This window comes from Anopheles marshallii, chromosome 2, assembly GCF_943734725.1.
Source record: "Anopheles marshallii chromosome 2, idAnoMarsDA_429_01, whole genome shotgun sequence".
Taxonomy (NCBI): Eukaryota; Metazoa; Arthropoda; class Insecta; order Diptera; family Culicidae; genus Anopheles; species Anopheles marshallii.
The window spans coordinates 23115958-23129469 of NC_071326.1; the positions used below are offsets into that span (position 1 = coordinate 23115958).

At 47.3% G+C, this 13512-nt stretch overlaps 1 protein-coding gene across 1 annotated transcript in view; it reads right to left on the reverse strand.

Moving 5' to 3' along the window:
• The window catches only part of LOC128719714 (zinc finger protein 395), an 85035-nt gene extending 78002 nt beyond the window's left edge, over positions 1-7033 (reverse strand). Inside the window, exon 1 of the mRNA XM_053813343.1 lies at positions 6563-7033. Coding sequence (XP_053669318.1) covers positions 6563-7033 — 471 coding nt within the window. The remainder of the gene's footprint in view (positions 1-6562) is intronic.
• Between the last annotated feature and the right edge of the window lie 6479 nt (positions 7034-13512).

The window sequence follows — 13512 nt, forward strand, 5'->3', positions numbered from 1 at the left end:
AGTCCAACAAACCTTGTACCTTCGCAGTACCACGACAAGCGGGCGAGTTCACTGGGACAAACCCCCGGCAGCCATCGAAGCTGGTACACGCACATACGCACAACTTTATTTTGAGCAGGGACTCGGAACGCGTAACAGAGGCCTGCTACGCGTTTGTACGGGCTCTCGCAGCTCCCGTCCGATGTTCGATCACTAATTCATACGCAAATCCTTCCGCGTTCGGACGTGCGGTGGTTCAGATCTTGCCAATTGGTTTGTTTACATTCGCGTATCGTGTCACGATCTCAACCATCCCCGCACCAACACTTCCACCACGATCCCGGATCGCCACACTATTATGCAAAGGGTGTAGTTCGCTACAGGCCGTTTTGGGGATGGTCGACCATTCGGACTACCTCAAGGTCTAGTCGTTGGTCGCTCGGCAGGGCCTTTTGTTTCGTGCCTTTCTGTGCCTTTACCAACGCTACCGCTACCATAAGCAGGGCTACGGAAACCACAACAACAAGTGGTCCGTCACGTACTATCGTACCTCACGGAGCGCCGAGATCGGAGCATCTTTCAAGGCGAACTCGCTCGCAAACCGGTAACCGGCGATGCGAAAAATAAACCATGACGCGATGATTACACACGATGACGTAAGCATTTCGGGCATTCCCCAAAGCGGCCCCAAATGGGCTCAGCATAAGCACAGTCCTTGCCGATGGTTGGTGTGCGGTCCACTTTAGAGCGGTTCTTGCATGCTGTCCAGATTTTGCACCCCCTCTGTGGGTCCGGTTATTCTTCCTGCGCATCCACTTTCATTATCTCTCGATTTGTTACGATTCGTAGCCATCGGCCTTGCCCTTTCAGGCTCGGGAAGGAAATCGGGCTTCACCAAAATGGCTAGTGCCGGGGGCTGGACAGCAAAAGGGAAGCACCGCAGAGTCACTCAGGCTAAAATGTCGCGCTTAAACCATTGCGTAAAGGTCACGGAGAGCTCAAACCGATGGGTGCCGGACGTACGAACAATCGCTTCGATGTCTCGATGACGGCATGTACTCCTGCTCAGCACCAGTTTAACCGGAACCACCGAACTATCCAGATGATATTTTATTTAGAGCAGCAGCCCAGATGCATTGAAGCCTACATTAATCGCTATAGCACCATCGAGGCAGCAGGATGGAAATTTATTGCCACCCTGGGGTTACTTTGTCAATGCGGTTGGAAGGTGGTAGATATTTTATTTCTCTTACAAAGGACACATTATTTGTTTGTCGAACCTCCAAAAAGCAACCTCGTTATCAGTAATTAATTTCTGTTGAACATTCACCCAGATAAGTCATGGTTAAGCTCCAAAGAATGGGACATCATTATTGTGCTGTAAATCTTATATTTTATTTCCTAATAACTACTTTTTGGAAGGAATAATGTACGCTTCATGTGTGTCTTCTATATCATTAAACACACAACCTTTCGCGAGTACTTGGTGTTTATCATTCGCTTCACCGCGCTCTATATTGCAATATCACATGTTTGGCTGCTCGATTTGGCGATTCATCGTCCGTACGTGGCGTCCCTACGCACTGTAAGTGTATAAATAGCGCCCGGTATACGTCGAATGCAAGGCAGCAGCACCACTGAACTGCTGCGGTTGATTTTCTCCAACCGCGCAGCAGTAGCAGCAGCGAACAAGCGCCGCAGAGCACCGGAAGGGAGATATGCCTGCAAAAGGGGAGGAAGCACCATAACCGTCCATAGGACGCCTTCGCCTTCGTCAACTGCAAGGTGTTGTGGTTGTTTGTTGTACGCTTCTTCCCACCCCGGGGGTGGGAAGATTGGGTTTAAAAATAGTCCCATAATCATACGCAACGAATGTTGGCGTGCGCGGTGTCGGAGAAGCTGTCGTTGGGCCCTCACACTCTGACGTCACGGGGTAAAACGCATTCGCCTTCGTAGCGAGGTGAAAAAAGAAACCACTTGACCAGTGGAGTATGAGATCCGCAGGCGGTGGATACAACGTAGGATTCGCTAGGGACGGAAATAGCATCAGCAACCTGTCGTGGAGCCAGGTTGACTCGCCACCCGGTTCATTGATATTTATTTGCCATTATTTTAGCTATCGGCGTGCAGGAGGGTCGCTTATTTTCAGAACTCTGATGAATTACCGAAATATCTAGTATAAGAAACTTTTGCGGTAGCTCAACAATATCACCAATTGTGCCCAAATGGCTGCTGCTTGAACAAATTGTGCTGATCCACCGCGTTGCACTCGTTACAAATAGCTTGATCATATCTTCTGTTCAAAACTGCGTCTTTGTTGTCGCATCAGGCCCGTGCACTCGGCGGTGCGAAATCAATCACCCCGTGCCAGGCGGTGGAGCTAGAAACGGTTGCACTGTTTAGCGAATTTACGCAAACACTCCCTCTGCTGCAAGGCAAACAGCAAACACATTCGGGAATTGGGAAGAAGAGTGCAACGGAGCGAACAAGAAAATAACGCAATCTGTAAAACTGCATAACGACCGTCACCATCGTGTCGGGGATTGGGGGAGGTTCTCGAGCGAGTTGAAGGTCGGTCATTGGATTTTTTGAAGGACAGACCCGTCCGTCAGCTGCAGTGTGGGCGCAGACACACCGTGCGGAAGGTGGCACTGTGGGGCGATGGGTGCTCCGTAACGCAACGACATACAAACAAACGTATAAACATATAACGGCAACAACAATAAAAAAAACACACACGAACACGAACTGAATATTAGCGGGTGGTTACGAAACAGTCCACACAAAAGAAAAAAACAAACAAACAAACATTCATAAAAGAAACCGAACTTGGGGAAGGGTGTTGAGAGTGACATTTCGGTGAAAACGAGATAGTATGACAGGCAGCCTGACGATAGCAGCGAGCGAAGAAAACAAATGCTCGCGAAAGAAGCAAACAAGTGCAATTCCGTCAAACAGAGCAACTGGGAAGCCACCATCGACTTGGTGACATTCACAACCATCCGAACTGCAATCAGCCAACGGGCTGATGCATGTCCAACGGAGAACGACGGGGAAGTTGAGAGGTTAGGGGTGGTGAGGAGCGGAAAGAAGCGGACATCCAACCAACCCCGGGACGGAGCAGATGACCGGTGACCGGCAAACGAACGCGCACGATGGAGGTAAATACGTTCCCGCACCTTCCTGCAACGAACGTAACGCACCGTAACGGTCACCTCGCAACGGCCGGTTGATTCGCTGCATTCGCGCGTTTGTGTGGGTATCGGTGTATCGATAAAAATAGCGAATGCCATCGCCATCCGCGACAACCGCATGACACCTCCGGTCGCATGCGGGGTGCAGATTTATTAGAACCGACCATCATCGACCGAGCGGGCATTTCGTATGCGCGATCATGTGTAGCAGTGTGTGGGAGAGTTTTTTTTTTAGTGAAACGAAAAAAAAATTGTATTATAATTAACACATTGCAATGCGACTGCAGTCTAACGACTGGTTTTGTTGCTTCTCCATCGATAACGTCCGGGTGATAAAGGAAAACACACACAAACACACACACACTCAAGTAATTGAATATGTATCACACCAGTGATGGTAAAACACGGCAATTCACGAAGTAAATTAGAACCACACGCTCGAAAAAGGTAAAGGACCGGGTAGGAAACACAAATTAAGAATTAAAACCAGAAGAGGGGAATTAAAGGAGCATGACTAAACTTCACCAAAGCGGGATTATATGGTGTAATTAGATGCTTTAAATATTGCATTAGCACTATTTTCTCACATTAGAATTAGCAATGTTTTACAGCATGCCAATCGTGCTGAACAGAGATCGATCACCATAGTGTGGCTGTCAGTGGAACAAGAACTACCGTCAACAACCGCCAGTCACCCGGCAGATCAATGAACATACGGGTCGACGATCGAACGATTGTCCGTGTTTGTGGGTGTGTGTGTGCCTGGACCTATCAAACGATCGCGATTGAACAGACTAAATGATTGCGAACGCGTCGAAATCAGTGCCGATGAACTACGAAAACCGACGAACACGGAGGATCGAACAAAATGGAACAAAGCAAACAAACAAAAAAAAAAACCTCCACAGAACAGACGACTAAAGGAGAAAAACAGCAAGACTTAAAACAAAAAGGTCGAGTTCAGTAACATAACGAATGTATACGGATGGCAAAAAAATGGGACACAGGCAAAGCAGCACCTCACGTGGCCATCGCTGGAGTATTGAACCCGTTGCCTTTTTGCGTTTAGATTTATTCAATTGAACGTGAACGAGTGTGCTATCGGTTGTCGAAGGGTTTTTTTCTTTCGCCTGGTGTTTGTATGCCTGTTGGCCGGTGCTTTATCCCGCTGCACCTAAGGGTTGTCATTGCTGCCACCCGTCAACCACCGTTTAATCAATATACGCCACAGCACAAATCACTGCCAGCCAATCAAAGGTTTTGTAATTTGTTTGCTCCAGTTTTAAGCAACTTGCAACCAGAACGGAATGGCGACTTGCAAAACACTTACCCTACGCCATGGATGCCCAAAAAAGGACACGCTGGTAGAACAATCATCCACCACACACTTGCACGCGCCAGCCACCACTTACTGCATAACCCAGTTTTATAAAATCAAGCACATAAAATTGAAATCCAACCGAAAAAAAAACTACCGTGACCTGAAAACTGCTAGCTGCTCGGTACGTCCTCTGCCAAGGTTTGGCCGACACGATGGAGGCTCCTGGTGCTTCGTATTACTTCGCTCGCGTCTTATGCACATAATATCTCGCGTGCAATCTTCGCTCTGCTTCGCGTTCGCTTTCAACATTTGGTCTTCCTCTTTGCTGTGACCTTATTTCGACCTTAACCTATATTTCAACAGTGTTGCCAGGACCTGGCCGTGTAAGTTACATGCTTTTTTGCATTTTTCTTCGGAGCAAGCGCCCTACCATCCAGGTACGCAAGTCACAACCCAAAGCTATGCTAAACGGCAAAAGATTAAATTGATAGTGCAAAAACGTGATCAGAAATAGAATTCTGGGAATTATTCCAACTTCCACCATAGTTCTGATTACATTCCAGCAGTATTGTTGCATTGTTTCTGGCAAACAAACCCCGCGGGATTTACATAGAGTTTGTTAGCGTAGGTTCGGTGAGTATGTTTCGGGATACGCGTTGTTGTATATATGTACACACCGAGCCAGAATTGGGTCACAAATGGGAACGATCCCCCTTTAGTGCGTCGGTCTGCACGACAACAAAAAAAACCAACCCTCAAACAGGGTAATATCGCGCACGCACCATTTTCTCACTACCCTGTGAAAAGGGCACCCGGTTATTCCCTGTTCGTACCCACACCAAGACGCACCCATACATTGAAGCGCACGGGCACACACGGGCAGGCGTACGCGCATGCACTTGCCTCGGGTTTCGTTTATTGGCACTGGAAGGAGGAGGATTGACCTACTTTTCCATCTGCCATATCTCGTTGTAACGCGTTACAGTGGATTCGTGCACCCGTTCTAGAGGTGCCACCGCCATATTGGATCTATTTGCAACCGCTGGCAATGCTCCGTCCCTTTTCCTGCCACAGTGCACCGGGAAGGGATCCTTCTATTGTGTTTCAATCGTTCTCGGCTGCTCACACCAACAGGAATGATCAGTCTGCTCCTCTTTTTGGATGTGTGTGTGCGATTCGTTGTTTGCTTCTTCTTCGTATGTAAACGTAGAGATAGGTAGCGTTGTAACGGGTCGCGCTTCTCCTTGACCTACTTTTGTGAGTAACACTTACATAGCTTGTATGTGGAGTAGGGACGACTCGCACGGACATACTGCGCTCGTGCAATGTAGTAAATAGTAACAGCCCAAATTGGGAACGATGGAGTTTTGACTAAAAATCTAGCAGAACATAGTTTCTCAAGAAAAAAAAAACCCAAACACACACACACCCTATTTCAGTTCTATGGACGACTAAATGTTGTGAAAAGATCCTTTTTTGGTTATCCAAATATAGGTTGTAATCCGCAAGTATTTCTATTCTTAGAGTGTGACGATAATTAAGGATTTTCACCCATTTTTTGTTGAAAACTTGAACTGAAGAAAGAATTGCAAACTTTCCGCATTGGCATATATTTAAAATGGAGCAGCTATTGACTGGATACAAGCTGTTGAAGTGCCCAAAGTACAAGGCACCTCCAGATATTTCGCTCGATAACCTTGGAAGTCATTGAAAAGTCAAAAGAATAAGGTATGTGATGAGCGGTAAGTGAAGAAGGATAATTTTGAGATCTGAATAACTCAACTTAGTCGAAGACTGTGTCCACAAACACAAACAAGCCAATGTGACTCACAATAACCTAAGGACAGAACAATGTCTGGTAATCCTCTGGACATACAGGATAGCAGTATACATTCCAAATCTTCATATAAACAAGAAAAATTCCAAAAACGAAGCACAGATTGATATTTAATGACCGAAGAGATTAAGATACGAAAATGATGGTATCCTCATGTCCACATGGTGTCCAATCTTCGAACTACAAGCTGATATGCTAAACTGGAAAAAAAACCCTCCAACCCATACTAACCTCCTGAGCAGCACCGTTCGCCGCACCGGCAATGCGCACCTTCACCTCATCCTTCAGATCGTCGTGTGCGATCACCTCGCCAGTATTCTCCCGCCCGTTGTACGTGAGGAACACCTTCTGGCCCGGTTTCAGCTTCACGTCCGCGATCGTGCGAAAGCCGCGCCCGATCAGCTCGGTCTCGCGGAACTCTCGGGCCAGCCCGAGCCGGGCACCGTCCTTCATGTTGTCGAACAGCACGGTGTAGCGGGCGGGCGTTGTCAACCCGGGCAGGAAGTTGCTGCCCCCGCTGCCGCCGCCCGTCCCGGTACGGCCCGGTTGCTCCTTCTGCTGGTCCGTCGCCGTTTTGACGAACTCGATCTTGCCCGAGTACCAGATACCGTCGGTCCCGGGCGCACAGACGCGCGTACCCACGATCGAGCGCTTCGCCAGACGCTTGCCGGTGGACATTTTGTTGAGAAAGTACTTTTTCATATGGGTGGCCGGTTGTGGGGCGATCGATCGCTGCTGGGGTCGCTGTTCGGACGGGGTGTTTATGGTTTTGTTCTTCTTTCAATAATCTCCGCCTTGTCTGTTACCCTTCTCCAAATATCTCGAGATGTTCCCGGCTGTTAGCTCAGTTTCAATATCTCCACCACAAATGCACAAATCCGTACGGAACGGAACTCCAAAATCACAGTGATTATTTTTCCGCGATCAACAATGGCTTCGCACTCACTCACTTTCTACCTTTCGGCACAATCGAAACGGCACATAACGTACACTTGCACACGCACACACAAATACGCACGGGTGAAACAATTGCGATCACGCTTCTGTATGGTTTTGCCACACACTTGATGGCTCTGCCTACTTTCGGGGGGGATGAATTTCTTTTCCACCAGATACCCTTTTTTTACTTCCTTTTTTTTCAACCACCACAATTCGCTTTTCACTCAAACCATCACTGTGCAAACATTCGTATACCACACACCTGACTTTTGTTACTGCGATCTTTCGCATCTAATTGTTGCACCACATAAACGCACTGGTATTTTTCTTGCCCGAATTGGCAAATTCTCTTCGCTGCATACACAAAGCACAACACGCACAAACACCAAATGCAGTTAAACTTGGGAAGGACCGTAATACACTTTCCACCGACAACACGTTCACGTTTCAGGAGGTTTATTCTTTGCCTATTCTTCAAAACTCACTCAGTTTTCGTATTCTCTCTCACGCACTAACGCTGGCACTACGCGAACAACTTGTCCAGATTGTAGTAGGCTTCGTTAATCGAGCTTTTGCCGCACGGAGTCGAACCACCGGCACCACCACCGGTCGCAAACAGTGTCGGACGACAGGCGAGCGCTTCGTGCGCCAGTAGCAGCTGACAGTGGTCAGCACCTTCGAACAGTGGCAGGCCCGCGACCGTGGCCTGGTTACCGATTCCGGCTAGCGACAACGATGACAAGCACGTCACAGCACCGTGTAGCGTAGTAGCGAGTGGACCAGCGGCTTCAGCAAGTGCAACATCGTCGCGCTGCAACAGTGGCAGTAGTAGTAGATCGTACACACTTGTTCCGATCCTGCTGCTCAGTAACATTATTCGGCATGTGCAGGAAGGGCTTTGCCGAAACTTTTGGAGCGGGGTTCGGTTTATATATTGTCTTTTTGTTTTCTTCCTTCCTTTCCTTCTTCCTCCTTTTCTTAAGCGTTCAATTCGGCACTATGTACGTGATGTAGAACCTCGTACACCAAAACTTCTATTAGCTGGTAGCTTGAGCGCGACTCACTTCTCTCACCGCCTGCCGGTGACTGTTGACGTAGGTCCTGCGTTAATGTTCGCCACGACCCACCCTTACCGTTCGACACCCGTCACACACAAACACAATTAGATTTCTTCTACCCTGCGGGTGTGCGAAACACTGGGTATTGTGGCGGGCTGTTCCAAACGTTACAGCACCGCGATAGGTAACAGGACTCAACCACCGAGAAACGACACTGGCGAAGGACTCGTTGGAGCGATAGCTACTGCGATTGTTTCTCTACCTTTTGCACCATCACACATTTATACCCTTTTCGCACTGTTTCACGAGGTTTTGTTTTGTTTTTTTCGTTGCGGTTGCTACTGTGACCGACTGAACTGGAATGCGGCGGACACACATACACATAACCCACCGGCACTAGCTCGAACCGTTTGCCGGACGTGCCAACAAAGCAGGCATAGAATAGGCGTTGGTTTTGGTGTGTTCTGTCACGTTTGCCAGCACGTTTTACACGGTTCTGGGCCCGTTTTGTGGCTATTTTTTTAAAGACACCACTGTTTTCCGCCCACGCACTGCCTGTGCCGGGACCGTACACAACGCCACCCGACCAGCAACACTCAGCAAACAAACAGAGCAGTTAATGCACAACCGGAAAAACGCGCACGGTTCACAGGCGAAGTACGTACGGTTTGCGATGATGCGTGCTTCCGATGCCGGCCGTTTTTGTGATTTTGTTTTCGTTTTTGTTTTTGCAAAACAGTGTGGTTATGCGCTGCACAGCTGTACGTTCGAATAAATGAAACCCCGGAGCGGAAAAACCTTTACCCTCGGCAGAAGTCAAATTTAAAATGGCGAGCCCGTACCGTACGCTACCGTAGCGGACCGCTCCGGCTCGGGTCGGTGCGGTTGCGTTGGTAGTGGTGTGAGCCCCGTGTCGGCACATGATTTCCCCTCCGAATTCATCCGAGCAGGTTCATTCGTGCTGGTTCATCCCTTCCCAAAAATCAAACACCCCCACCCCACCCGAAGCGAATGCAGCGCGATGGCTTCCCGTTTCTTTGTGTGGCGGTTGGCAGCGAGCGAGCGCGCGCATGAGTGTGTGTGCGTGTGTGGGCAACCACGGTGCGAGCGGGTAGGAAGTTGTTTGTTTGTTTGCCGTCTCGCTCGCACGATGGTTTTTCGGGTGGGGGCTCGGCAATGGCAGGATGGTGCGTTGGTGTGCGTAAGATTGCCGAGCCGTGTGCTACATAATAACGGGTAGTAACGGGCAGCATCAACAGCAACAGCAGCAGCTGATTTTCCGATGCGTTTCGTTCCGAGGCGAATGAAGCGACCCGCCGTACTACAAGTCGCTACAAAATCAACAAACATTCCGATGCGCTTTTGCCCACCGCCCAACGGTGGTGGTCGCCCTTAACGCGAAGTGAAGACACGGCCGAAGGTGATTCAGCAAATGGCCCAGTGCTTCTAGTGCATTGGCAGTAGCAATCGCTGTATTGGGTTTTGTGATTGAAATGATTTGCCTCATTTTTGATCCGCTCGCAACGGCCAGACACGTCCTTCCACCCTCTTCGATACATTTCGCTGGTAGTTTCACTTCAAATTGTTCTTTTATGACGTTAGTGGGCTCTTGCAGCAGTACGCATACAGCTGTGGACATGTGGAACGATAAGAAATCATGGTACGCGTGCCACATATTTGTATCATGTCATACTACAATACAAAGAAAAAGAGGCTCTAAAAGGTAAGCGGCTTTAGTATGTATTGTCCTTTTTGACAAGTACAGTACAAACTGTCAGAGTAGCCGAATATTCAACGTTATTTCACTCGATTGCATGCATATTAAAGACTTTTTTGTATTGTTTCCTTGTTTTTGCACATATTTTTTCATTGTCACAGAGCAATGTTAAGTTTCTTTGTGTTATTTCCAATTACGTCTTGGTACTATATTTCTCAAGTTTGAAATAAAATGTTTAGTGTGAAAAGTAAGCAAAAACATAAACTAAATAGTTTTAAAAGACATTACACAAAAACATGTTAGCATACTTCTACTTTATGTATACCATAATTAGAAGCGTTGCTATAAATAATACTGTGTTTTGGTTTATTACAATGCACTGGCACAGCGGTTGCAAATCTAAGTTTCTCCAGAACTGCACACCAGCACAAAAAGGAAACACAAAAGGGGAAAAGAAAAGAGAAACAACCCCGCTGGAAAGTATTCATAATAACTGTAATATAGCGAACCGCACCAACATCCCTCCAAACCCTCCGATGGGGATGCCTGCCTCCCATTTTTTTGTTCACCCTCATTTTGCTCTCGAATGCATGAGCATAAAATTTAAGATCACCAATACACCGCACCGATGGAGCGAAGGGAAATGAAGTGAACACAAACCCATCGCACAAGCACAAAACTGCATCCATACACACACACACACATACACGCACATGGTTCCAGAATCCATGCAAGCTCTCAACACTGGATGGGGCCACTGGAATGGGGCCACCGTACACAATATTTCCCTCTGCGCCATTAAATCCGCACCCTGCACGCGGTGTCGCCCCACCACCCACCAGTTGTGTCGCCAGTTCGCAACACCAAGCAGCAGCTCTGCCCACCCGGCCACCCATCGCTCCCTTTCGCCCACTCCTGGGAAGCTAAAAACCATGCTCAAGGCAACAACATAAAGACCATCGGATCGAAGGTAGCGAACGATCCGCGATGGTGCGAGATTGTGGGTGCAGGGGAGCGGATGGGTAGGTGGTTCCCCACAACCATACCTCCCCCCCCGCCCCCCATATTTACAGGAGAAACCGTTTTCCTTTCCAGGCTTCAACTTCTTCTTCGTCTACTTCGTCGCCTTTTGTCTCTAAACATTATGTTGGTGCGCGGATGGTGCGCGCTGGACGAACGCAGCTAATATCTCTCACTCTCTCACTCTCGCCTGTTCTATGTGTCGTCTATGTGCTCCATCGCTCCATCGCCCGTAAAACCCGGTTCGATCGCCAACATTAAAAACACCTTCTCCTCCGTGGTCTTCCGACATTGCCGGGCCTTCCTGCGCCAGCGCCGCGCACATCATTATTAAATCTCGCTGGCAAAATGGAGGCGGCCGGGGTTGAAGTAGCAAGTGGGGTGCTGTGTGTGTATATGTGTGTGGCAATTTGGCTTCGGATCCCCGTTTTGGGTTCCCCAGTTCGAAGAAAGAAAAAAAAACAATCACACAACCACATCTCACTCCAGCTGTTTTGCTAGCAATCGCGAGTTACAACAGTCCGTTACGGGTGTGTAACGCTGCGGGGTACGCGTTACGCGTCTTGCAAAGTGGGAGCCATTTTGGCCACGGGTTTGTTTACGTTACGAAATGATGGTGGATGCTACAGTTGGGCCGTCCATTGCCATAGAGCATCAAGAAACGAACCTTGCAATTGGGGAACAAATAGTGTTAAAAAGGTTATATTTTCGCTAATGAAGATAGATTACATCGTTATCATTTTGAGCATTACAGCAATGATAGAATCAAAGAGATCGGAGAGAGAGGAAAGGAATGAAGAAAATAGAGAGTGAAGACACATTGCGCGACGCAATTCCTCTCCACGTAGCAGAAACTTTGCGGGACCGGCTTTCGGTGTGTAACTTCTTGGAGTATTTAGGGCAAAGCAGGGCACAGTTCTTTTCCAAAAAGAACTCCAAAACCTAGAAGTGTTATTGCTGTGAAGTTTCAGGTTCAGCTTAGTGCTTATCTTATATTATATTTAGTAATTTACATTTGAATAATTCTTAGATTTCAACAAGACTCCCAACAATGTGAAATTAAGAAATAAATAAATAGGTTCACCTTGCTTTAACAACTTTGATAAATGTAGTAAGTGTTACTTCTTTTAGACGGCTTTCTAATAACACTAGAACTTTTTGCTCAGTAATTTTGATTGTTATATTTTCTGCCGATCGCATTTATTTTAAACAATTCTACCTTAGTTGAAGTTTAACTTGTACATATCTATTCTATAGTAAAAGCTCCAAAACACAATGCAATAGAGTTCAGCTCTTCAAAATTTTTTATAAATAGCCAATAAACAAATTTAAAAATGCTCGATAATTCTAGTGATAACAACACATTTCATGAATTATTTTATGAATTGTAAAATTTTTAAGCTGAACGAAAGATGATCTTCATTCGCCAAAAATGAATTTGACAGCTGAGCAATTTCGCTCCATCCTACCCTATCACGGCACGTCATTCTGCGAGGGTCCCCTTTTATTTGGGGCACGCGTCCCCACGCTTGTGTGCGTGTAAACCAGCAGGATATATGCGCTCCCTTTACACAAAACCCTTCCATCGTTACCGTATGCCTTTCGTGCCCTAAAACCAACATTGGATCAGTACGTAAGGGCCTGTGTGTGTGTGTGGTGTTACTTCATGCAAAAAAGCGCATGCGCTCGTGAATTTTTGCGGTAGGTCACTTTTTGTTTTGCACATCTCTCACTCACACCAACCATTTTGCTTTCTCGTTCGCACACCTTGCTCACGTACGCGATCGTTTATTACCGGCGCTTGCCAAAAGCATCCTTCTTCGCACTCTCTCGCTCTCGCTCTCATTCTCTCTGTTTCGCTCTCACTCGTTGTACAGCTCACTACGTGTTACAGAATGGTGTGCGTGTGCGATGTATACCATTTTCGGACCCCTTTAGTAAGCGGGTCCTCCATTGCAGGCAGCCGGTTTCACTCTTTGCGCACTTTCCGGTGCTATTTTGCCGTCACGAACCACTGAAGCCTAGTAATGTGTGTTTTTTTTTATTTCTCCTCCCTTTACCTCACTACTACTTAGCGAATTTAGTCGCACACGGCTTCCATGCGAACTGCTTTGCGATGCATCATTAATTAGCGAACTGATGATGTATGGTACTGTATCTGTTGCTTTACGATTGAAGCGATAAAATAACTGCCCTGGTGTACGATTATGGTTTTTTGCTTTAGATTTTGTTTGCCTTTTTTTGCAACCATTTTCGACCCAAAACTTGCTACGCTTCCTGCTGTTTTGACAGTGCCCTCGATTTGGTTTGTTTTGACGTTGCGCAAAAGTTCGCGCGTAAGGTGTTATCATGTTTGCATCGTGCTATCGTATTTTTTTGCTGCTGCTTCTAGTTAACACTTTCGTTTTTACGACCATGTTACGAGTTACAGTTTTGTCTACGAGAGA